The sequence below is a fragment of the Tachyglossus aculeatus genome, chromosome X1 (genome assembly GCF_015852505.1).
Source record: "Tachyglossus aculeatus isolate mTacAcu1 chromosome X1, mTacAcu1.pri, whole genome shotgun sequence".
Taxonomy (NCBI): Eukaryota; Metazoa; Chordata; class Mammalia; order Monotremata; family Tachyglossidae; genus Tachyglossus; species Tachyglossus aculeatus.
This window is the reverse complement of record NC_052101.1, coordinates 90728865-90755902: the sequence shown is the minus strand read 5'-3', so window position 1 is coordinate 90755902 and position 27038 is coordinate 90728865. Positions and strand designations below refer to the sequence as shown.

Genomic DNA, 27038 nt, shown 5'->3' with positions numbered 1-27038 from the left:
GAGAGGGAGGAGGGAGAAGGGGAAAGGGAGGGAGTGGGAGGAAGAGAGGGAGGGGGAGGAAGAGGGAGGGGGAGGAAGAGGAGGGAGGGAGGGGAGGAAGAGAGGGGGGAGGGAGGGGGGAGGAAGAGAGGGAGGGGGAAGGGGAGAAGGACGGGGGGAGGGGCAAGGGGAGGAGGAAGAAGGGGAAGGGGAGGAGGAAGAAGGGGAAAGGGAGGAGGAGAAAGAGAGGGTGGGGGAAAGGGAGAAGGAGGGGAGAGGGAGGAGAGGGGAGAGAATAGGAGAAGGAAGGGAGGGGGAAGGAGAGAGGGAGGGGGCGAAGGTCTGGGCTAGTGAAGGAAGTGGAAGGGGCCTGTGGATTCCGGACCTGCGCGGTGGCGGCTTAGGGATCGCTATGGCAGCGGCGTGGGCCCCGCGGTTGGGCGCCCCCCGGGAATGAACGGGGTCCGTCGCCCGCCGCTCCCGGCCAGGCCTGAGGCTGGGGCCCGGGACTAGGCCGAGAGACCATGCCCCTGGCCTCCTACTGCTTCCTGCGGGCCGTGGGCAAGGGCAGCTACGGAGAGGTGACGCTGGTGAGGCACCGGCAGGAAAACAAGCAGGTGAGGGGCCCAGGGGCGGAGAGGCTGCATTTATTAAGCGCTTACTGTGTGCAGAGCACTGGACTAAACGCTCGGGAAAGTACGGTACAGCAGTAAACAGTGACAATCTCTGCCCACAACGAGCTCACAGCCTCGGGGAGTGGGGGGAGACAGACGTCGATACAAATAAAATGACAGATATATTTACGTAAGTGCTGGGGGCGGGAGAAAGCAGAGGGAGCAAGTCAGGGCGACGCAGAAGGGAGTGGGAGATGAGGGAAAGTGGGGCTTAATCCGGGAAGGCCACTTGGAGGAAACGGGCCTTCAGTATGACTTTGAAGCGGGGGAGAGTCATTGTCTGTGGGATTTGAGGAGGGAGGGCGTTGCAGGCCAGAGGTAGGATGTGGGCCAGGGTCGGCGGCGGGATAGGCGAGATGGAGGCACAGTGAGAAGGAAGGTTTGCACTAGAGGAGAGGAGTGTGCGGGCTGGGATGGAGAAGGAGAGAAGGGAGGTGAGATAAGAAGGGGCAAGGTGATGGAGAGCTTTAAAGCCAGTGGGGAGTAGTTTTTGTTGGACACAAAGGTGGATAGGCAACCGCTGGAGGTTTTTGAGGAGGGAAGTGATGTGTCCTGAACGTTTCTGTACAAAGATGATCCGGGCAGCAGAGTGAAGTATGGACTGAAGTGGGGAGAGACAGAAGGCAGGGAGGTCAGAAAGGAGGCCGATGCGGTAATCCAGTCGGGATAGGCTGAGTGATTGTACTAGTGTGGTAGCAGTTTGGATGCAGAGGAAAGGGAGGATGCCTGGCGATGGTGTGAAGGTGAGACCGGCAGGATTTGGTGACGGATATGTGGGTTGAATGAGAGAGGGGAGTCAAGGATGATGCCAAGGTTATGGGCTTGTGAGATGGGAAGGATGGGGGTGCCATATACAGTGACGAGAAAATCAGGGAGAGGACAGGGTTTGGGGGAGAAGATAAGGAGCTCTGTGTTGGACGTGTTAAGTTTGAGGTGACGGGAAGACATCCAAGTAGAGATGTCTTGAAGACAGGAGGAGATGCTGCTTCTCAAGTAATGAAGTAGTAGTTGAAGCGATATAAGGTGGGGAGATTAGAAATTAATCGGGAAGGTGCAGTGTGGCCTAGTGGAAACAGCATAAGCCTGGGAGTGAGAGGACCTGGGTTCTAATCTTGCTCCTCCACTTGTCTGTTGTGTGACTTCTTGGTGCCTCAGTTTCCTCATCTGTAAAATGGGGATTAAATCCTACCCTCCTACCTACACAGTGAGCACACGTGGGACAGGAACTGGGCCCAAACTGATTATCTTGTATCTACCCCGATGTTTAGTACAGTGCTTTGCACATGGTAAGCGCTTAACAGGTACTTTAATATTTAGTCTTTCACTAAATCCAGCAGGTCTTTCCTCTGCAATAATTCCTCTACTTTCTCTCCATCCTTACTTTCAGCACCTTGGTTTAAACTCTTTCATTCATTCATTCATTCATTCAATCGTATTTATTGAGCGCTTTCTGTGTGCAGAGCACTGTACTAAGCGCTTAGGAAGTACAAGTTGGCAACATAGAGAGACGGTCCCTACCCAACAGTGGGCTCACAGCCTGGAAGGGGGAGACAGGGAACAAAACAAAACATATTAACAAAATAAAATAATTAGAATAAATATGTACAAATAAAATAGAGTAATAAATACGTGCAAACATATATACATATATACAGGTGCTGTGGGGAGGGGAAGGAGGTAAGGCAGGGGGGATGGGGGGAGGAGGGGGAGAGGAAGGAGGGGGCTCAGTCTGGGAAGGCCTCCTGGAGGAGGTGAGCTCTCAGTAGGGCCTTGAAGGGAGGAAGAGAGCTAGCTTGGTGGATGTGCGGAGGGAGGGCATTCCAGGCCAGGGAGAGGACGTGGGCCGGGGGTCGATGGCAGGACAGGCGAGAACGAGGCACAGTGAGGAGATTAGCGGCAGAGGAGCGGAGGGTGCGGGCTGGGGTGTAGAAGGAGAGGAGGGAGGTGAGGTAGGAGGGGGCGAGGTGATGGACAGCCTTGAAGCCGAGGGTGAGGAGTTTTTGCCTGATGCGTAGGTTGATTGGTAGCCACTGGAGATTTTTGAGGAGGGGAGTAACGTGCCCAGAGCGTTTCTGGACAAAGACAATCTGGGCAGCGGCATGAAGTATGGATTGAAGTGGGGAGAGACAGGACGATGGGAGATCGGAACTCAACATCTCACTACTAGACTACCCCATTACCCTCCTTACTGGTCTCCCTACCTCCAACCTAACCTCTCCTCAGCCTCTACTACACTTTGTGCCCTACTGATTATTTTTGTAACGTCATTCAGAGCATGTCTCTCTGTTGCTCAGAAAGCTCCAATGGGGGCTACCCATTTGCCCATTTCCCTCCACCTTAAGCAGAAGCTCCTGACCATTAGCTTCATGAGTCTCTACCACCTCTCTCGTTTCATAACTGCTCTCTTCACCCACTGTTCCCCAGCTCGTTCTCTTCACTCCTTCCAAACCAGGCTTCTTACCGTACCTCACTCTCGACTCTCCCTTTCGAATCCTCCAGACTATGTTTTCGGAGCCCTCCTGAAAGTCCCTTCCTTCAGGAGGCATTCCTCAACTAATTTCAGCCACCCTGGTCATGTCATCCCAACCAACACCCTTAGCATTTATGTAGGCATTGAGTTTTGTATTCTGTTTATTCACTTATTCATTCATTTTTCCATACTCTTACTAGTACCCATTAAATTTATTTTTCTTTCTGCTCCCACTGTATGTAAACATGCAGTTTATGTCTGTCTGCTTCCCTTGTTAGATTGTAAGCTCCTTGAGGGCAAAGCCTGTGCCTTTTATGTCTATTACACTCTCCCAAGTGCTTAGTACAGTGCTCTGCGCATAGTAGACTAAGCGCATTGTGGCAGGGAACATGTTTACCAACTCTGTTATATAGAACTCCCCCAAGGGCTTCATCCAGGGCTCTGCACACAGTAAATGCTCAATCGATACCATTGATTGATGGATTGACTGTTCAGTTGTACTCTCCCAAATGCTTAATATACTGCTCTGCACACAGGCGCTCATTATAGGGGTTCCCCCACCACTACACTCTACTTCTGTTGCTCTCTGCTGATAGCACTCTTAAATTTTAGTGCTAATATTTCCTAAAACGCTTTCTCACTTCAAGATAACCCTCTGGCCTCCATCGCCAGCATGCCGAGCAGAGCTGTCTTTTGCACCCCAGCCAGCCACGGGTGGGGTGGGAAGCAACAGAAGAGAGAACCGGGACCTGTAGTCCTCGCAGTGGAGGGAGCTGACAGTTTAGGGATGGGTAGCCACCGTTGGAGAGAATAGAGCCATTGCTCCCGAAGAGCCGGAGCAGGTAGGCTGCGGCATCTCCGGAGTCGGCTCGACTCAGGCATTCGGAATGCTCCGCGTGGGTCAGGTAGGAGAAATTTCCCGAAATAGTCCCTCCGACTATTGGGAGAAGACAGGAACCAATTATTTTTTTAACGTTCAGCTCTCTCTCATGGAATACTCTATTTTTATGGCATGAATTGAGTGCTAACTGGAGGGGAGAAGGGGCGGTCCCTGTAAGTACTGTTGAAGGAATAAATATGTCGATCCCAAGTGATGCTGCCTCCATTAGATGATTGATGTAGGACTGTAATTGTGACATCTGCCTGCTGCCATAGATTTTTGCATTTTAGAAAACTCGGGGAAGTTAACAAGTAATAATTATAATAATTGTGGTATTTGTTAAGCACTTACTATGTGCCAGGCACTGTACTAAGCACTGGGGGGGCGGTGGATACAGGTAAATTGGGTTGGACACAGTCCCTGTCCCACATGGGGCTCAAAGTCTTAATCCCCATTTTACAGATGAGGGAACTGAGGCACAGAAAAATGAAGAGATTTGCTCAACGCCACACAGCAGACAAGTGGCAGAGCTGGGACCCGTGACCTTCTGACTCCCAGGACTATGCTCTATCCACTATGCCATACTGTTCATATGGCGAAGCCTGCATTAAAGGAAACCTGCGTTGACCACATAAGTGTGCCCGTGAGAGCCCCGACATGAACAACTCTGTGCTTTTCCCTCTTTGACAATGTGAAACTGGGTTTTATCTTTCAGTTTGTCATTAAAAAGCTAAGCCTCTGCAGTACCTCCAGCCGAGAACGGAAGGCAGCTGAACAAGAAGCTCAGCTTTTGTCTCGGCTAAAACATCCCAACATCGTGACCTACAGGGAATCCTGGGAGGGAGAGGATGGCCTCCTGTACATTGTTATGGGCTTTTGTGAAGGAGGGGACCTCTATCACAAACTGAAAAAACAAAAGGGCAAACTTTTGCCAGAGAATCAGGTCGTGGAATGGTTCGTCCAGATTGCCATGGCACTGCAGGTATTATTATGATGCAGCATCTTATTTAGCGAGATAAGTTCTGTCATTTGGTATTCATGGAGGGAGATGGGCCAATTAGATTACGTATATCTGCTGGGATGCTACTGATTTGGGATAGGAATTTCAGGGACAGTCAATTATTCTACAAGTCTCAGTCGGTTGTATTTATTGAGCACTTACTGTGTGCAGAGCACTGTACTAAGTGCTTGGGAGAGTACAGTACTACAATAAACAGACACATTCCCTGCCCACCATGAGCTTACAGTCTAGAGTGTCCAGAGCCGATGTGCTGTCCCACCTTCTCTACAGTGGTAAGAGCCAAACCTCACGCTGAACGTCATGAGCAGTTCCATCGGTGGTATTTACGGGCAGTACTTGACATCAGATGGCAAGAGAGGATCTCAGACACTGAGGTTCTGGAACATAATAGTTTCCAATGTTGAAGCAATGCTGACCTGAACACAGCTTGGCAGGATACCCACATGTGAAGGGAATGAGCGACAGCAGGATGCCCCAAAAAACTGCCGTATGGATGGTTGAAATTGATAAAAGGCACTGGGGAAAATACTTTTTTTGCTTTGGAGACATCTAAATTAGAACTTTTTAAAACTAATTATGAAACATTTATGCTTTGCATTTTTATATAACTAAAATCATATGATAACCCAGGACCTCAAGTAATAATAATTATTGTGGTATTTGTTAAGCACTTACTGTGTGCCACGCACTGTACTAAACGCTGGGGCAGATACAAGATTATCAGGTCAGTCACAGTTCCTGTCGCATATGGGGCTCACAGCCTACGGGACTGTGAACATTTAGAATAGCTGTTGAAAGATATTGGAGGTAGTAAATCCTAAAATATTGTTAATATAAGCTTTTTTTCCCCTCCAGTATTTACATGAAAATCACATCCTACACCGAGATCTGAAAACTCAAAATGTCTTCCTAACAAGAACAAATATAATCAAAGTGGGAGATCTGGGGATTGCAAGAGTGTTGGAAAATCAGTATGATATGGCCAGCACCCTCATTGGTACCCCTTACTACATGAGTCCTGAATTGTTTTCAAACAAACCTTACAGCTATAAGGTAGATTTTCATCACTTACAAATAATTGTTTATATTTTCAGAGCCTACTTGCCTTTGAGTTGCATGGTGGGAAATGTACTTTTTTAGGGAAAGAATATGAAATGTAATTAAAGATCCACTGATATTATTTTTTCTTCCACAGTCTGACGTGTGGGCTTTGGGATGCTGTGTTTATGAAATGACCACGCTGAAACACGCATTCAACGCGAAAGACATGAACTCTTTGGTTTATCGAATTATTGAAGGAAAGGTAAAAACCAACTGAATTTGTTTAGTGTTGGCAGCGAGGTTTCTCTTTTCACGTCCACCCTGTGAAAAGCCACCTGGGCTGATCTATGTTAGGTGGGAAGTAAATCACAATTGTGGCATTTATTAAGCACTTAGGTTATGAAATCTGATCCAGTCTCTGTCCCACAGTCTATTTTATACCCATTTTACAGATAAGGAAAGTGAGACCCAGAGTGGTTACATGAGTTGCCCAAGGTTACACAGTGGGCCAGTGGCAGGTTTCCTGACTGCCAGTCCCATGCTATTTCCAGCAGGCTTTGCTTTCTTTTCAAGTTCTTTTTCTTCTACTTCTTCTTAATAATAACAATAACAATAGTAATTGTGGTACTTGTTAAGCACTTACTGTGTGCCAAACACTATATTGTAATTAAATCAGATTTTCTTTACTTAAAACACCTCCCAAGGTAGGGAAATGGACTGTTTAAAAAATAATCGGGTTGGTAATTTTGAAGTTCAGATTTTTGAGGCAGTTTAATGAACAGAAAAACAGCTTCATAGAATCACAGGAGTGGGAGGATCTTGGAGGGATTCTCTCTACTAACTGTGAATTTTGCAATTTGCCTTTGCCTGTCTTCCCCCATTAGATTGTAAGCTCTCCAAGGGCGGGTACTGCTTTCTTGTATTTCTATTGTGTCTTCCCAAGCGCATAATATCATGCTGAGGACACCATAAGGGCTCAATAATTGCTGACAGTCTAGCCTGAAAACCAATATGTTGTTCAATGAAATCTGTTTGAAATGAGTCACCCTATGAAGATGAATGTATTCTCGTTGTTAGGGGACCAGAATCTGCAATAATTATATCCATAACAAAATAAGAAGGTCAGGTAATGATCTAATGGAAAAAGTGCTGGGTTGGAGTCCTGGCACTGTTCCTGTTCTGCCTACTTTGCCCCTTAGGGATTTTGTGAGGATAAATAATAATAATAATGATGGTATTTGTTAAGCGCTTTACTATATGCCAAGCACTGTTTCAAGCACTGGGGTAGATACAAGGTGATCAGGTTGTCCCATGTGAGGCTCACAGTCTTAATCCCCATTTTACAGATGAGGTAACAGGCACAGAGAAGTGAAGTGACTTGCCCTAAGTCACACAGCTGATAAGTGGGGGATTCAGGATTAGAAGTGACCTCTGACTCCCAAGCCTGGGCTCTTTCCACTAAGCCACACTGCTTCTCATAATGGTATTTGTTAAGTGCTTGCTATGTGCCAAGCACTGTTCTAAAGTGCTGGGGGGCATACAAGGTAATCAGGTTGTCCCACATGGGGCTCACAGTCTTAATCCCCATTTTACAGATGAGGGAACTGAGGCACAGAGAAGTGAAGGGACTTGCCCGAAGTCACACAGCTAACAAATGGCAGTCAGGATTAGAACCCATGATCTCTGATTCCCAAGGCCGTGATCTTTCCAGTGTGCAGCTGATGTGCAAGAACTTTGGAAAATAAGCAGCTTGGCTTAGTGGACAGCGCACGGGCCTGGGAATCAGAAGGACCTGGTTTCTAATCCTGGCTCTGTCTGCTTCCCTCACCTGTAAGGTGAGAATTAAGACTATGAGCCCCATTTGGGACAGGGACTGTGTCCAACCCAATTTGCCCGTATCCACCGTAGTGCTTAGTACAGTCCCTGCCATATGGTAAGGGCTTAAGTATCACAATCATCATTATTATTATTATTATTACAACCTGTACTGTGGCATGGGAGGCAATGAGTAAACTCCAAGGAACTCTGGAGAGCCATGCCACTCATCTAGGCACTCTCCAAGAACCGTGGCTCCCCGGAGAGAGATGGAATGGGCCAGAGAGAGCACTCAGCATTCATCCAGATCACCTCAGTCACCCAAGACAAGGTAGGCTGGCCCACTAGGATACTGGGAAAATCCTGGTGGGCTGGCATGGACCACTGTGAGCCCCTTCTTCTGAGTTGTCCACAGACACTCCTTTACTTCCATCTGCCCCGCGGTGGGTGTGGGGTGACACAGTAAGCTATCAGTAAGTACCATTAATTGATTGATTGATTGAGAGGGGGAGTCACTTAGGTAAAGCTTAGATTACTGAAGTCACATCTCCTCCGAGAGGCCTTCTTGACTAAGCCCTCTTTTTCCTTTCTTCCACTCCCTTCTGCATCGCCCTGACTTGCTCCTTTTATTCATTCCCCCCTCCCAGCTCCACATCACTTATGTACATATCTATAATTCTAGACTGTGAGCCCATTGTTGGGTAGGGACTGTCTATATGTTGCCGACTTGTACTTCCCAAGAGCTTAGTACAGTGCTGTGCACACAGTAAGCGCTCAATAAATACAATTGAATGAATGAACATAATTTATTTATTTATATTAATGTCTGACTCCCCCTCACTATGGGCAGGGAATGTGTCTGTTGTACTCGCCCAAGTGCTTAGTACAGTGCTCTGTACACAGTAAGTGCTCAGTAAATATGACTGACTTAGCTTAGAGCCATCAGCAGGCAAGGTGGCAATATATGTGTTCTTAGAAGCAGCATGGCTCAGTGGAAAGAGCACCGGCTTGGGAGTCAGAGGTCGTGGGTTCTAATCCCAGCTCCGCCACTTATCAGCTGTGTGACTTTGGGCAAGTCACTTAACTTCTCTGTGCCTCAGTTACCTCATCTGGAAAATGGGGATTAAGACTGTGAGCCCCACGTGGGACAACCTGATAACCTTGGATCTGCCCCAGCGCTTAGAACAGTGCTTGGCACATAGTAAGCGCTTAAGTACCATAATTATTATTATAATTATTACTATTTCAAAAGAGGTGCAAGTGACTCGGGCCCCAGTTTGACCACCCCTTCTTTAAATGAATGTCAAAAGTCTAGACTGTAAACTTGTCATGGGCAGAGAATGTGTCTGTTGTTATGCTATATTCTCCCAAGCACTTAGTACAGTGCTCTGTGCTCAGTAAGTGCTCAATAAAAATGGTTGACTGAAAGGGTCCTTCATTGTTCTTGGCTTTGTTTCACACTACTCTAGCATTGCGCTTGTCCTGTCTACTCTCTCTGCAGTTGCCGCCAATTCCAAAAGATTACAGTCCCCAACTGGCAGAATTAATACGAACGATGCTGAACAAAAAGCCTGAGGAAAGACCCTCGGTGAGAAGCATCCTAAGACAACCCTACATAAAGAGCCAAATCTCTTTATTTTTGGAGGCCACAAAGGCGTAAGATATTTCTATTTATGAACAGCAGGGTGAAAGGGTTTATAGCTGCAACTAAAGTGTTGCTGCTGCTGCTGCTATAGTTTCTCATACACTTGCAGCAGAATCATGATTGTAAACTTTCAATGTTAAAGTAAACTGGACTGGAAGAGGGAAATAATAAATCAGTCTAAAATTGTTCTATTATGGTGTAATGGACTTTTTCACACTTTGGTCTTGAGGGGCAAATGACTTTTTAATTTTTTTTTCCATTTTTCAACTCTTCATGAAGAAAAACTTCCAAAAATTATGCCAAAAATTGTGAGATAAATCCTAGATCTTCCGCTTCGGTAAAGGCTGACCGGAACAAGGCAAAGGACACTGCTCCGAAACATTCCTCAGGGGATTCCAGAACCCATGAAGAGGTATAATCTTTTCTAAGGGGCTTAGGTTATAAAATGCATTTTGAACTGATGTAGATGTCATAGGAAAAGAATGCCATTTTATGTGAACTGGTTGCACTTCAGTAAAGATTGTGGCCTAAAACATTGTAAGAATTGCTTTTGAAGATGAACTGTAGTTTTCACTGTGGAAAAATGAAACTGATAAAAATCAGTCTGATTTCATGTTAGTAAAAAAAAACCCTTTAAAATGTCATATCCTTAGATTTTTATGCCATTGTGTTTGTGTAAATTAATGTTGCCGCACTAAATGTTTGAAGATGATGTTTTGGAATTAATATTGTGATATTGCACCCCTGTGGTCTGAGGTCACTTACACCACGTTAAGTGAATAACAGAAATGAGTAGGAAAGAAATTTGCAGCCATCGTGACAGAGTTTTTTGAGACACCAGGGGAATTGCCCATTAATAGAAAGGATCATCTTATTTATAATAAAATCAGTCTAAGGGGGTTCAGTTAATTTTAAATATGCCCAGCTACCAGGTTGAGGATCAAAATCAGATTTTAAATTTATGCTGCTATAAACATCTCTTTGTGTTTTCAATACCCAATTTACCATTTTGCCTAGTTTGATTTCAAGGGCTAGGGGGCTCCTTCTGAGAAACCTTGCAAATATAAATGAGTCCTTGAAATTTTTTTGTCCCACCAACCTACCCTCCCAAAAGGAGGCACTCAGGGATTATATCAAATTGGCATCTATCCGTATTTGCCAGGCATAACCAGTTGATTTACTCCCAGACAGTGGCTGTTACAAGATTAGGATACAGGCTGTATTTTGCTTTTGTCATTTGGCACTTCTCAACATGTTTTTTGATCTTTTGTAGAACCAAAGAACCAACATAGAAAAAAAATTTCAATCAATTAAAAGTTTGAGTGGGGAACTAGGGTGGAGTGTAAATACTCTTATTACAGTTGGTTATGTTTTCTTTGACCCCAGGGAGCATTTTAGATAAAAAATAGATGTCAAAGTGCCTAAGAGATTGGTTCTAAAGCCTTGAATTTTTTGAAATGAATGCAGGTGGAAGAACATTTACTTCAGAAGAAACCAGGGGATGGTCACCCTTCAGAAAAACCTCTTGATCCTAAAAATAACACCAACAGTAACATGAACTGCCGTGGAGCTTCCTTAGCGACAATTAGCAAGGTGAATGTTGATATCCTACCAAGTGAAGGAAGGAGCTCAGAGAGTGATCATTTACTTCAGGATCACAATCCAAGACATTTGAGTATGTCTACTGAAGTGGAAGACGAACCCGATGGCTCGCGGGTGGAGGAAGGGAGTCTCCAAGAGAATTCGAATCCCAGCTCCGAGACTGAGAATATTGCCCCGGTGCAGATTTCTGTGCATACCCTTGATGAAGAAAGTGATGCTTGCTCACCTTTGCAGCCTATATGTAAGGATCCGTGGCCAAGTGAAAAGGTGGGAAATTGGACCGGTGCACAAACAGCTCTTTGTTTCAGAAAGAAGATCCGGGGTCGGTGAATCTGAAAGAGGACTTTGGGGATTTAGGGTATGTTATAACTAGGAATTTAAAATTAGGTCTTTCACATGAAAAATGAAATGAGCCAAGGCACTCAAGAGTTTGGGGATCTTTTGCTTTGCTCTGTCACTGATATGACGTGCACTGGGAAGAAAAAAAAATTGTCATTGTTGTAGTAGTAGTAGCAGCATTTATTGAGCACCCAACTTCTCTATGGTATTTGTTAAGCCCTTACTATTGTGCCAAGCACTGTACTAAGCTCTGGGGTAGATAGTAATCAGGTTGGACACGGTCCCTGTCCCATATGAGGATCACAGTCCAAGTAGGAGGGAGTAGGGTTTAGTCCCCATTTTACAGATGAGGAAACTGAGGCCCAAAGAAAGTAAGTGACTAGCCCAAGGTCTCACAGCAGGTAAGTGGCAGAGCCAGGATTTGGTGGTGTTCACTGTACTAGGCATTCGGGAAGTACAGAATAACAAAGGAGGTACATTCTCTGACCACAAAAAGCTCCCTGAAAAATTGATTTCATTGCTGATCCTGGTCCATAACTTGTCCTCAGTCTTCACACCTCTCTTCCTTTTTCCCAAGGGCAGAAGGGGACATTTTGCCAACAGGATAATTTGTAATGTCTTAACTTTTGATTTGGGAGAAGTCTTCATAAGATTTAGGGTAGTTGTGAAGGGAGAGTGGGGAAGAGAGAAAGGAGAAAGGTTAAAAAAAATGTAAAGTCTTTAAGGATTCGAATTATTTTTTGTCTGAATGTGCCTTCACTTTTGAATGGTCTATTTCTTAAATAGAGAAGCAGCATGACTTAGTGGAAAGAGCACGGGCTTGGGAGTCAACTCTGCCACTTGTCTGCTGTGTGACCTTGGACAAGTCACTTAACTTTTCTGGGTCTGTTACATCATCTGTAAAATGGGGATTACTTAAACTGTGAGCCCCATGTGGGACAGGGACTGTGTCCAACCTGATTGTATATATTCCACTGCTTAGTACAGTGCCTGGCACACTGCAAGTACCATTAAATATAAAATGATGATAATGATAATAATATAATGAACAAGGCTGTAAAATATTTTTCATTCTAGCATGACCAATCTGGCAAAAAGTCAGCAGGAAAACAGGAAAAAGTTTACTCCTTGCTACAGCCCTGTAGCTCTGTGTCTGAACCTTCCCTGGCTCGCCAGCGGAGGCAAAAAGAAAGAGAACAGTCTGAAGAACTTATGGAGCATAGACAGGTGAGCAGAAATAGTGGCATAATATATTTGTTCCACAGTAGCCTTCTCATCTTGATATTTTTTCTGAAGTGAATTGTTTCCTAAGTGTGAAAGGGCTTGGTGAATGGGTTTGGACAGATAAAGAACTCTCAAATATAACTAGAATCTGGCTTCTTGAGGGAGCCCTTCATGCCTTTCCTTCCACTGCTTAAAAAAAAAAAAAGGAAACAGTGTTTTGGAGAGTAAATCACTTTAGTGGGAAGACAGTTGGAGGTGCACAATGGAAAGGGATATGTGGGAAACTGATTATGTCTTCTAATTTTCGTCAAAGTTCAGGGCCGTTCCTCCTAGACCTCTGCCGCCTCCGCCTCCCCCCATTGTGAGTAAGATGAATGTCAAGTTGACACTCAGAGATGCAAAAATGCATGACATGGAGGCCACGGGATCTGGAAACAGAGAGGTAGCATCGTCAAAGGTTGGTATTTGGCACCATGTAATTTGAAATCACTTTTTGTCGAGCCGAGATATAATTCTGGATTTCAGGAACTGTCACCAGAGCTCTGTGGTTAATAGAACGATCTCCAGGTGTCTTGATTCTCTGAAGGCGGCCTTGGCAGATTGGAGGTAGGGAAACTTAGGAAGGAGGATGGTTGAGTGGGACAACTTCACCAGGTGAGGAAACCAGCTTCTTCGGTTAGCATCTCCATTAAGAAAGGAGATCTGGTGGATTTTTTAATAGGCCAGAAACTCTATGTCCTGGAGTAGGTGCTGGGAACCAATAGCTTGAGCATTTGAACGGTATTTCCAACGAGACTTGTTTCAGTAAGTTTGCTCTTTAAAGGCAGGGACCAGGATTCTTTAGGTGTCCGAGTGCTATACCCGTGTTCATTAACATCAGAGCAATGGAATGAAAGTGATTTTTTACTTTGCTATACAAGGATCGACCGCTATCCGCAAGGGAAAGGAGGAGACTAAAGCAATCCCAGGAAGAACTGCTTCCCTCTGGTAACGTTTTCTTAATTCTTGGGTTTGTTAGTGGGCCTATTTGTCTCTTTTTATCAGCGTGATTTAGTGGAAAGAGAACAGGGACTGGGAGTCCCCAACTCTGACCTACTGCATGACCTTGGGCTAGTCACTTAACCTCTTTGGGCCTCAATCTCCCCTTCTACAATATGGAGACAAGATAGATTCTGAGCCCCTTGTGGGGCAGGTACCGTGTCCGATCACATAGCCTTATATTTATACCCTAGTGCTCAGCACTTGGTAAGTGCTTAATTATTTATTAGTTTGTTCTTCATCTGAAGACTGAAAGAACTCACCAAATGGAAATGGCAGTGTGTGATGGTTCTACTGGTGAGAAGGAACTGTATTTTAGGGCACTCTTTCAGGCCCTAAAAGTCCATTTCAAAAATTGACCCTACCGTGAACTGGCTAAAACCCCCCATTAAAACCCCCCAGTAATACAATTTTAGCACCTTGTACCCAGGATGTGCTGTTAGTTCCACCAAAAGAATGGTATTATTATTATTATTATTACTAGTAAGAATGATAAGAAGTGGTATTTAAGTGTTTACTATGTGCTGCACTAAGCACCAGGGTAGATACTAGATAATTTGGTCAGACACTGTCCCGCCCCTCTAAGGGGGAGGGAAAATAGGTATTCAATCCCCATTTTACAGATGAGGAAACTAGGACCCGGAGAAATTAAATGGCCTGCCCAAAGTGTCACAGCAAACAATTGGCAGAACTGGGATTAGAATGAAGTCGTCTGATTCCCGGCCCTGTGCTCTTTCCACTAGGCATACTGGTTCCCTAACTACTAATATTCTGACTAAGAATGAGTACTGAAGTTTTTGCCAGTCACTCCAAACACGAACCTATTTGTATTTCTAATCACTGCCACATCTTGGCTTTCCAAGCAATGTCTGCTCAGGTGGAGATATGGCAAGCCAGAGGAGATGCAGGCCACAACTGAAGGGGGTTAGCCTAATGCCTGCCTCCACTGCCTGGCTATGATCTCCACTGGTTAAGTGTGGTCCGTCTCCTCCGCAACTGTACAAAAGAGTCTCCAAGCTCGGATTTGCACCCAACACAAAGCTTTTGCCGTTGCAGCTTTTTTAGACCCTAGAGTGAGAAGAGCAAATCAGAGTGCAGCGGAAGGAACAAAGTTGCAGGCAACCAGCCCTCCCGGGACTGCCAGACAGTCTTCTCCAGACTCTGGTCTGACTCAGGTAATCCAGATTGGAACTTCTGACATGTTCAAATCCAGAGATATAGGAAGCCCTACCTTGTTTGGAACAAGTAGAGTCTACCACATTAATTATCCTGTTTCGCAAATATTTTTTCACCAGGTGAGCTATAATCTGAAGATGTTTAGTAGAGCAGGGAATAGATGGGCAGAGAATGCCTGGGGAGTTGGGGCCGACATTTTTGTGCACTTAATGCAAAGCATTCTGGTCGTAGTGACAGCTTACATCATTTGGAAACGGTTCTATGTTTGGGACAAAATAGGAGTGAAGGGCAGATGTTAGGTCAGAGAGGGTGGCGTTTGTTGCAGCAATTAATGTCTGCATAGACAATATATCGGTAGTCACATATTTGGAAACTGGTTTATGAAACTAGATGAATCATCAAATCTATCACTATATATATGTATATATATGTTGTGTGCATATATATGAGAGAGTAGATGCCATATATCATATGATCAAATAATAATAATTGTGGTAATTATGTGCCAAGCAGTGTTCTAAGCCCTGGGGTCACACAAGATATCACACAAGATAATCGGGTCTTACACAGTCCCTGTCCCACATGGGCCCCAAACTCTTAGTTGAAGGGAGAAAAGGTATTTAATCCCCATTTTGCAGATGTGGAAACTGAGGCACAGAGAAGTTAAGTGACATGCCCAGTGTCACGCAGCAGGTAAGTGCCAGGTCTGTGCTTTTTTCACCAGGCTCTGCTTCTTCTTGTATATTGGGTGGGGGGCGGGGGGGGGGAGAGAGAGAGAACGAACATATATATATCTCAATTTATATATGAGTATAAATTGAGATATATACGCATATGTATTGCTGATGACTCAGACACACACACACATACATATCGAGTCAGTTCTCAGCACAGATTTTGGATAGAACATTGTTGAAGAAATAGGAGATGCTCTTCTGACAATATGTGTCTATCTGGATAGAATACAACGGGCTATTAGAAGAAAAAGTTCTGTTTTGGTTTTTTGTTTTGGTTGTACATGAAAAGTCAACTGACAGCTCAACAAGGAGAAACCTCCATAGGAAGCACACAACAAACACAAGAAGCATATATTATTGTTTTATAATTTCTTGTGTTCTTTAAACTATTGTACATTCATCAATTTGTGTGCAGGTCTTCCCCATTAAATTGTAACTATAGGGCAGTGTTGTATCTGGGTCTTATATGTACCTTAAAAGCCTATTATAGTGCTGTACACACATATATACTTACCCACAAAAATGCTAATCTAGTTTAGCAAGTTAGTGTCCAAATCATAAAAGACACATCTTTCGGCTACTCAACTCCCTAATCACTATGCTCAAACCATCTCTCTTCCCCCTTCCCACTAGATTGTAAGCTCCTCAATAATAATACTAGTACTACTAATAATTATTATTGTATTTAAGTGCTTACTGTGTGCCAAGCACTGTACTAAACACTGCCGGGTTGGCTAGAAGATACTCAGGCCCCACATGGGGCTCACAGTCTAAGTAGGAGGGGGAACAGGTATTGAATCCCCATTTTGCTGATGAGGAAACTGAGGCACAGTGAAGCGACTTGCTCAAGGTCTCACAGCAGTCAAGTGGCAGAGCCAAGATTAGAGCCCGAGGCTTCGGACTCCCAGGCCTGGCTCTTTCCACTAGACAACACTGTTTCCCAGCCTCGTGGGCAGGATCGGGTCAACTGGTCCGTACTCTGTGTCGTACTCTGCAAGTGCTTAGTACAATGCTCTGCATAAGGTAAGGATTCAATAAATACCATTAATTGATGTAATCTGGGACAGAGCCTGTAACTCAGCATTGAGAGACATCCCAGAGCCATTATGAAAACTCCACATGCTGCTCCCTTGGTTTTACCCCCAACCTCGGTGATCCAGACTTTGTTTTTGGTGATTCTAATCTGGTACCTCTTGTGAAAGGAACTTCTTCATCTCTAAAGCAATTTTGAAAATTGGAGCTAGAGGTACTGTTAAGTAGCTCTAATGCGTTATTCTGTCTTCCGGATTCATGTGGGGAATTTTGTTGCTCCTAACCATAATAGGAAAAAGTTACAGTCCAGGATCCTTCTGACGATGAGTTGAGTTCTACAAGTTCAACAGATAAATCGGATATAGACGCCAGTGAAAGGTAAGTTCTTGGTTTTTTTGGCCTATCGACAGTGATTGAGTGCTTTAAAGCCAGTGGTGAGGAGTTTCTGTTTGATGTGGAACAGTGTACTAAGCAGTGTACTATGCCCTGGGGTAGATACAAGATAATCTGATTGGGTCGCACAGAGTCCCTATCCAACATGGGCCTCATACTCTAAATAGAGGGAGAAAAGGTATTTAATCCCCATTTTGCAGTCATGGAAACTAAGGCACAGAGCAGTGAAGTGATTGCCCAAGGTCACGCAGCAGGCAAGTGCCCGGCTCTGTGACAAGCTAATTGTCTCAAGTTTTCTTCATTACTTCCTGAGTACCAGAACTGGGAAAGTATAGCACACCAATAAGCAGACACATTCCCTGCCCACTGCGAGCTTACATAAACACCTGCTTTTTTTTCCTCAACTTTTTGGGTACTAGACTGCTGTGTGACCTTGGGCAAGTTGAGGAGCAATGTGGCCTAGTGGTTAGAGCACAGGCTTGGGAGTCAGAGGCCTTGGGTTCTAACCTTGGCTCTGCCACTTGTCTGCTGTGAGATCTTGGGCAAGTCACTTCACTTCTCTGTGCCTCAGTTCCCTCATCTGCAAAATGGTGATTAAGACTCTGAGACCCATGTCCAACCTGATCATCTTGTATGTACCCCAGTGCTTAGTACAGTGCCTGGCATATAGTAAGTGCTTAACAAATACTTCTTTTAAAAAAAGTAGGCAGAGATTCGGTGTTTGTTTTGGAAGAAACATTTTTTCCCCATTTAAAAATTTTCTATCACCTTGATGGTGGCATTTCTTTATACCTACTGGAAGTCAAAGCTTCACAAAAGCACATATCTCTCTCCAGTACCTTTACCAGAAGACAGTCCCCTCAGAGGACCCTGAAGGATTCTTTTACCATTCAAATGGTGCACATATTTCAACTACCACAGCTTTAAGAGAAGCCTGCCCTGTCTCCCACCAAAGAGCTGGTGAAATTGAACTCTTTGATGAAAGACTGGAAAGGCATCATTAGCATTTCCCCATTATAAGGCTGCAAATCAAAACATAGAGTGGTGGCCCTTTGGCTTGCTGATTTATTTTAGAGAAACAATGACTGCAATAAGGTGTGTCAAATCAATGTGAGGAATGTTGCAGGCAGGTTGGTATTTCATCCCAGCTGGATAAATCTAGCCTGGCTGGCTCCATTGGCCCAGATCGTGAAAGAAATCAGGGCAGGATGAATCCATGAGCCAGAAAGGATTTCACCAGAAATTGAAATCTACTACTTCCTAGAGCTGAGCCTCTCTTTCCTGGAATACTGAAATTCACTGCCATCAACTGCAACATTGCTGTGACACTGGAATGTTTTGTGAAGGCACGTCTCCTCCAGGAGGCCTTCCCTGACTAAGCCCTCCTTTCTTCTTCTCCCTCTCCCTTCTGTGTTGCCCTGACTTGCTCCCTTCATTCAGTCCCCGCTCCCAGCCCCGCAGCACTTATGTACATATTTGTAATTTATTTATATTAATGTCTGTCTCTCCTTCTAGACTGTAAGCTCATTGTAGGCAGGGAATGTCTGTTTATTGTTATATTGTACTCTCCCAAGCACTCAGTACAGTGCCCTGCACACAGTAAGTGCTCAATACATACAGTTAAGTGAATGAATGAACTGGTAAAAATCCAAGTGAGGTAACCGCTATATTTAAAAAGAAAAAAAAATCAGCTTTCTGGAAAATGGGCCTAACAAAGTCTTATGGGGAAGTCACTAAAGAGTATATCAGTCACATTTTCATAGACCTCCTAATGACTGCAAATTGAATAACCAAAGGAGCCTACAGGTTGGTGTTTTTCCCTTTTCCAGGAGAGGCCATACCAGTGAAATGAATGATTTGGTACAGTTGATGACTCAGACATTAAAAATGGATTCTAAAGACAACTGTGAAATTCCTCTAATACCCCATCCCACATCAGAGTTCAAGCTTCATAAAAAATATAGAGATACACTGATTCTACATGGAAAAGTTGTGGAGGATTCAGAGGAACTCAAGTTCAAGCACCTTTCTCCAGGTCAGCCAAATGGAAGGTTTATGCCTGTGAGAGGGAAGAATTTGTGTAAGAACCAAATAGATAAGTGTTTTCACTTAATTAAATTACTAATTTCTAGTAATTAAGTAATTTAGTAATTAAGTAATTAAGTAATTAAGTAATTAAGTAAGTTATGCCCTTAATTTCTATCCAGTTACTTGCTGAGTTCAGGATTGGGTCTTCTGTGGATAACAATATCCTCAAAACTTCTGCAATCTTGGTGAAATTGGCTATTTTTGTTGGCAGTAGTATAATCTGTGGTTTTTCTTCAGATTTTCCTTTGAGAGTCATTAGATTCTTATCTGTTCAATAAGTTTTTCAGTTATTTAGGAGCTATTATTCAGATTGGCAATTATCCCGATCAGTTGATTTTTGGCCTGGAACTCCCTCCCTATCATACCTGACATACCACCACTCTTCCCATCTTCAAACCCCAACTAAAATCATATCTCCTCCAAGAGGTCTTCCCTGACTAAGCCCTCACTTTCTATTTGTCCTCTCTTCTGCACTGTGTATACACTTGGATCTGTACCCCTTTAAACACTTTTATATTCACCCCACTTAGGTACATACCCGATTATAATTGATTTAACGTTTGTCTCCCCCTCTAGTCTGTAAGCTTCTTGTGGGCAGGGATCGTGTCTACCTACTCTGTCGTACTCTCCCAAGCACTTAATACAGTGCTCTGCACTCAGTAAATGCTCAACAAATACCATTGTTTGGTTGATTCTCTTCCTGCTCCCTGCAATTTGGCCTTGGCCCTAGGTGGGGAGGAAAGGGAGAGAGTAGAAAGGAGAGGTGAAGCTCAAATTACTCGATTTTGCTGCATACAAGCTCTGGGGAGGGTGGTTAATCATATTGACTCAAATGAAATTCCTTGATTATCAGTGGTCTCCCTGGTGACCAACAACACTGATGATCGAACGCTGGTTGTGTTAGGCCCTTTTTAGGTATTTGGGCAGGGAAAGAGGAGGCGAACAGTATAGTTGAAAATAGTAGCAGTAATAGTAGAGCGCTGTACTAAGCATTGGGAAGGAATACACAGGTGAGGGCTAGACATGGTCTCTGGCCCTGAGAGGGCTCACGATTGAAAAATATGAGAGGGGAGAGGGGTGACACACAACACAGAAGGAGACACACAAGGAGATACAGAAGGAGAGATGGAACAAAACACTAAGACAATGTGAAGACACCATCGAGTACACAAAATAAAAGCAAAATTCTGTAGGGTACTTTGACTAGAGGCGCAGAATTTCAAGCACCTTATGGCTTAGGGGCCAAAAGTCGCGGCCACAGCCATGGTGACCACTACAGCAGGAGCTGCCACTGTTTTCCTGAGGTTTTGAGGTGGTGACAGGCTGAAGCTGCTTTTCTCGGTCCCGACAGGGTGGCGTCAAGAACCCCCAGTGGTTGTCCATCTATCCCCACATCAAACAGAAACTCCTTACTGTTTAAAGCACTGTCAGCACACCCTCTCTTACCTTACTTACCTCACCAATCTACTATAGCTCCACCTGCACACTTCACTCCTGTAGCGCCAGCTTGCCCACTGCACCCAGATCTCATCTATCTCAGGGCTGACTCCTTTCCCATATCCTCCCTCTAGCCTGGAACTTTCTCCCCCTCTATATAGGTCTCCCCACCTTCAGAACCTTCCCCCATTAAGCCCTTTTTCCCCCAGCTCCCTCTCCCTTCTGTGTCATCTCTGCGCTCGGATCTGTGACCTTCGGACGTTGATATCCGCCTCACAGCACTTAGGTAAATACCTATGAATGCTATGTTATAAATGATTTATTTATATGAATGTCTACTTCCCCCTCTAGACTGTAAGCTCACTGTGGGCAGGGAACATGTCTGCCAACTCGTGTTGTACTCTCCTAAGCGCTTAGTTCAGTGCCTTGCACATGATGATGACAATGATGATATAAAGCAGGTTGGTTCCTCAGTGAGGGAGAGGAGAGCTGGTGCAGGTTCCCGGGAGGCAGTGTGGCAGTCCGGGAGGGTGCTATCAAGCAGAAACTCCTATTGGCTTCAAAGCTCTCCATCACCTCGCCACCTCCTACTTCACCTTCCTTCTCTCCTTCTACAGCCCAGCCCGCACACTCCGTTCCTCTGCCGCTAACCTCCTCACTGGGCCTTGTTCTCACCTGTCCCGCCGTCGACCCCCGGCCCACGTCCTACCTCTGGCCTGGAATGCCCTCCCTCCTCAAATCTGCCAAACTAGCACACTTCCCCCCTTCAAAGGAGGAAAGCTCACCTCCAGGAGACCTTCCCAGACTAAGCCCCTCTTTTCCTCTGCTCCTCCTCCCCTCCCCATCACCCTGATTCGCTCCCTCTGCTCTACCCCCCTTCCCACCCCAACAGCACTTGTGTTTATATGTACATATTCATTCTTCTATGTATTTTATTAATAATAATAATATCTATAATTCTGTTTATATTGATACTTGGTTACTTGTTTTGATGTCTGTCTCCCCCCTTCTAGACTGTGAGCCCATTGTTGGGCAGGGATTGTCTCTGTTTTTGAATTTTACTTTCCAAGCACTTAGTACAGTGCTGTGCACACAGTTCAGCACTCAATAAATACAACTGAATGAACAAATGAATGACTCTGAAGATCCCGGACATTATGGTGGGAAGACGGCAGTTTACCAGGGGATTCGCTCAGCCGTCTGGTAGGGAGAGAGGGAAGTGGGGTGTGCTGCGGTGGCTTTTCTCCCCACGGCCTGGTGTGCATGGGGCATGTCAGAAGTTGGGCCTTGGGAGTCCCAGTGGGAAAGAGGTAGAGTCTCTGAGGATTTGCTTGGCCCTCTGGATGAGAGAGAGGATGGACAAGGACTTTTCTCATTTGAATCTAGCCCCAGTATGTGTTCTCTGAATGTTGCCGTCCGTAGCCAGCGTGAAATTGCTAGCTTAAACTCTGTCATGTAAGTGGAAAATGTCAGCAGTTAGAAGAAATGTATTCTCTCGTCTATGTGGCATGTTGTGTGGTAAGGGACTGTTTGGTCATTCTGCTTGTCATCTTTCCTTTTCAGCTATCGTGCCTGGCTCAGAAAAGATCAGGAGAATGGTTGAAGTTCTAAGGGCGGATGTAGTTCAAGGACTGGGAGTGAAGCTTTTAGAGAAAGTGTATGATCTTATGGAGGAAGATGATGAACTGAAGAGGGAGGCAAGTGTCTCTATAGCCTGGCTGGTTTTGTTTCAATTCTTTCTCAGGAGGAGAGGAATATTTTGCACATGCATGCTTTCCTGGAAATTGAATTTGGTGCAGGAGGTCTTGACACTTCAGAACTTTCCTCTTTTAAAAATGTATGATTTTGAAACGCTATACCAGAGTCAGGAAAAAAAGCAGAATGAACTATCTTTTGAAAAGTCAACCCTTAATACCTGAACACGTATTTTTTTTTTTACGCATGGGCTGTAGCACTACCCCAAGAAGTTATGCGGGCAGAAATTATCAGCAGGCTCAAGGCAGGGGTTTGGATAAAATCATGGATGAACAATCCATAATGGATCACCAAAGGGAAAGTTAAGGCTACAGAGGGGGAAACGTTTGGAGATGAGGTGGCATATCCCTAAACACTAGGTTGTGTTAAGGAAAGCCACCATCACACAGTTCCTCGAAGCATCCATTTGCCCCTGCCTGAGATGGAATATGGGACTGAAAGGGCCATAGGTCTGGCTCAGTAATGGAATGCCTTATGTTCTATTAGAAGTGCTTCCTGGAATGTTTGGATTTGAACAGAGACGATAATAACAATAATAATAATGATGATGGTATTTGTTAAGCACTTACTATGTGCCAAGTACTGTTCTAAGTGCTGAAAGATTGAAGAGGATCCAGCCCAACTCCTGGTTTGTGTAATGTGGAACAAATCACTTAATATGGCTATGTCTGTTTTCCCCAACTATAGAATGGGAATAACAACAGCTGCCTCTTATGTCCCAGAAAGGCCAGGATACATAACAATATAATGGGAATGAAAGTGCTCTGAGCGCTTCAGATATTGAAACTTTTCAGAAATCAGCTATGCAAGCAGGCATTGGTCTATACCACATAATGACAGGTGCCTAGTCTTGGTCACTGATTCCATTTTAGATAAAGGCAGTCTAGCAGGCTTTTCCTCTGTCTTTGTGGGAGCTTGCATAAACGTTCCCAGTTTCTGGAGAGGGCAGAACCAAGGAAAGGGGTTGAAATGTGGCTGGGTTGCATCCTCATTGGACTAGCCTAGGTGGGCTTCTGAGCAGTGGAAATTATCCTGCAAGGAACCTGGCAGGTACAGGTTTATCTTGGGATAATTGCATTGGATAGCAGGTAGAGATCAATTGATCTCCCAGCAAGTCCATGGCAGTTTACTCTAGCCGCAACACTGGGTAAGGTCAGTCAGTTTTTTTGGATTTAAAGGAGTCTTTTCCATACTAATTTTCATACCGCTCTCCCAAATAGGTGTGTTTACGGGAGCACATGGGTGAGAAGTACACAAACTACTGCATGAAGGCTCGTCAGCTGAAATTTTTTGAAGAAAATGTGAATTTTTGAGTTCTTAATTTGCTGCCAGGAGGGAAGACTTTGTTTTGAAAAATGTTTTCATCAAAAGGACTATCTTCAGCTGAACAAACCAACTTAGAATGGTGGTTTTTAGGGGTGTCTTCCCAGAAAGCATATTAGGTGTGTGTGAGGAAAAGACTCTTTTTTTTTTAACACTAAGATGTGAACCCCAAACATGAAGTGTTCGATGTTAGATTTCTCCTTTTAAAATGAAATTTATTTGACCACCTCATTTTAAATACCTACTTTCTATTTCGGTTGTCTCTAAATAGCACTAGTTTCAATTTCAGAGTATAATAAACAATACAAAGAGATTAGGTGGTAAATTCTTTGGTGTCAAGGGTTGTGATGTAAGAAATTGCAAGAACAAGTGTCTGGTCTTAATGTACCTGATGATGGAGCAAGGCATTGGTAACAAACACAGAATGGGAGTTGATGAATTGAAGAAAGATCAGAATTTGACCCTATTCATCATATTGGTATCAAAAATGGAGTTTTATAAAATGTAGCACAATTCCTATAGTTACAGAAATTCATTTTTTAAACAGGAAAAATGACCTCATCTGTTGAAATTCATTATACCTGTAGCCTTTAATTCAGTTTATTATATGTTTGCTTTCCAACAAAAGAAATCGGAAAACTTATTCCTTTTGGATTGGATAATATATATACTGAGTCCAGGTGCCTTTGCCTAAATTGGATATACTTTATGTTTGCTTATTGAGAAATAGAATCCAGCCAACACTTCTACTGTAGCTTGATTATGGCATTTGTGGTCTGTAGATGTTCTTACGGTATATTAGAGATCTTTTAGTCATTGTTTTTCTAAAGCATAATTGCCATCGAAAAGATCGTTTGTGTTTTGTAAAATAAATCTTGAGTCAATTTGCAATGTTCTATTTATAAAATGCACTTTGCCATTGCAAAATTGGATAGTGAAACATTTTCCTGTCTCTGAAAGAGAGTGCGAATCGACTGAGTTCATTTTGAGCACAGAAAAATATAGGATTAGTGAAATACTCCTTCCGCTGAAAGCGCCTTTCAATACAGTGGTGGCCCTGGTGCGTTCCCAGAACCTGCAGGCTTGTGATCTTGTTGATTTGGAGTGCTGAGATGACTTTTCTTTCAGGGACTTACTCAAATGGTATTTGACCACGCCAGGTTTTTGGTAACATTGGCTAGCCTGGTTGTATTTGTTCTATAATAATGACGATGGAATTTCTTAAGCGCTTACTATGTGCCAAGCACTGTTCTAAGCGCTGGAGTAGATACAAGGTAAGCAGGTTGTCCCACGTGGGGCTCACGGTCTTAATCCGCGTTTTACAGATGAGGTAACTGAGGTACAGAGAAGTGGCGTGCCCAAGATCGCACAGCAGACAAGTGGCAGAGGTGGGATTAGAACCCACGTCCTCTGCCTGCCAAGCCCAGGCTCTTTCCACTAAGTCATGCTGCTTCGCTACTCTGTCCAAATATTCAGAGGAGTACTATTAGGTCGTTGTGGGCAGGTAACGGGGCTGCTAACTCTCTTGTACTCCCCCAGGTGCTTAGTACAATGCTCTGCACATAGTAAGCGCTCAATAAATACTGCTCAATAAATACCATTAATTGATTCGGGTTGCCAGACGAGGAGCCAGTAGTCATCAAGGGGATAGGACTTTTGTTTCCCACTATATGTTCTCATCCATCCCCCTCTCTTATTCTGCCCCTTACTGTTAATCAACAAATGGGCTCCCAAGACTCAGAGAGGGTAGGTCAGTCTCCTTGACAACTGGGTTTGAAACAAACCCCGCCAAGTTAGCAGTGACTAGATGATAATTGCGAAGTGGGAAGCTCGCTATAAAGTCTGGAGAGAGATTCTAGAATAAGAGGATTCACGGTTTGGGAGTGAACTTTGCTTCTGTTGCCCATAGATTCCTCCTTTTAAATTTACTTTCTAACATCACACCCTCACTCCCATCCCCTTCAATCTTTGCCTCATCTCCTTACCTCCAATTCTCTGCAACTCCTCCCCTTCCCTCCTCCATCTCTTCCCCCTACAACCCATTTCTCACATCACCCTGTCCCCACTGACCCTGTCAACGTGCCAAGGGCAAAGCTGCACCTGGGCATTATGGAGTAGAGTCCATTTAGCCCACGGTACCAGTTTGGCAGCAGCTCAGGGCTTCAGCGACTCATCTTCCACAGAGGCCAAACTTCCATGCTTTTAGAGGAGCCACTCTGAGCCAGAGGTACTGTGGGCACTGTGCCCGGGTGAACTCACAAGAGTCAGCCCTGTCCTTCACCAGTAGGAAGCAGGTGGACTCTGGCAAAAAGAAGTCCCAGATTTGGGAAGGGGGCAAAGTTTAAATGGGTTAGTGGCAGTTGGGCCAAGATGACAAGTGACATGATCGTTTGTTCAGTCATATTGAGTGCTTACTGTGTGCGGGGCACTGTGCTAAGCACTTGAGAGAGTACAATAAACAGTCACGTTTCCTGCCCATAATGAGCTTACAGTCTGGGGGGAGACAGACATCAATACAAATGAATAAAATGACGGATATGTACATAAGTGCTGTGGGCCGGGAGCGAGGAAGAGCAAAGGGAGTAAGTCAAGGTGACGCAGAAGGGAGCGGGAGATGAGGAAAAGTGGGGGTTAGGTTACCTTAATAGATCGTGAGCCCCTGAGGGACAAGGACCATGTCTAGGTCCCACGTGTGTATTCTTTCCTCAGCACTCAATACATAGTAAATACTTAATAAATACTATTACTACTTCTACTACTGGTGGACTAAGCTGAGCCACCAGGGAAATGCCCAGATTCCCACTGACAGTCCAGCACTGTCAGGAAACCAAACAACTTCATTCAAAGTCTGTGAAATAAAATTCCTTTCCACTTTCAGAATGTGTTTTTTAAAAATGCTCCTGCTGTTAGCTCAAAACCAGAATCCCAGAATATACTGTGGGCAATGAGAACAGAAGGACCCCTTTGGGTTTCACTTCAAGAAAGGAGTGTGCAGATAAGTTTAAGATTTTTGATAAGGTGTAAAACACTGGTTGGATTTTTCCAACCATGAGCTCAGCATTAGAACTTGCTTTTGAATCTCTTGATTTTGTTTCTCCTCTTACTTATTTCTGGTTACTTATTTCTGGTCTCCATCCCATCTATCTACAGCCATCTTGTTTTTCTCCTCTGCAGTGAGAATAAATGAGAACTTTACAGATCGCTGGCTTCCCTTCAGGGGTGGGCTATAGCATCTATTGGCAAATACTATTGTAGTACCTCGGTGAACTAAAAAAATGTATATTCCCCCTGCTGAGGGCTCAAAATAACTTTTGCATGTTTCTCATCATTTAAAACACTCTGCCTCTTATTAACAGTTCTGAGTTCCTG

General features: G+C 44.3%; 1 protein-coding gene across 1 annotated transcript; it reads left to right on the top strand.

Annotated features, from left to right (window-relative positions):
* Positions 1 to 383: 383 nt before the first annotated feature.
* On the top strand, positions 384 to 23982 carry NEK4 (NIMA related kinase 4). Its single transcript, XM_038772433.1, has 15 exons — positions 384 to 596; positions 4719 to 4985; positions 5880 to 6077; positions 6220 to 6327; positions 9382 to 9536; positions 9805 to 9937; positions 10993 to 11394; positions 12544 to 12693; positions 13004 to 13147; positions 13611 to 13677; positions 14785 to 14903; positions 16966 to 17051; positions 18896 to 19101; positions 22155 to 22288; positions 23567 to 23982. Exons 1-15 carry the CDS (start codon positions 504 to 506, stop codon positions 23657 to 23659), a joined length of 2355 nt encoding a protein of 784 aa, XP_038628361.1. The 5' UTR covers positions 384 to 503; the 3' UTR covers positions 23660 to 23982.
* The last annotated feature ends 3056 nt before the right edge of the window (positions 23983 to 27038 follow it).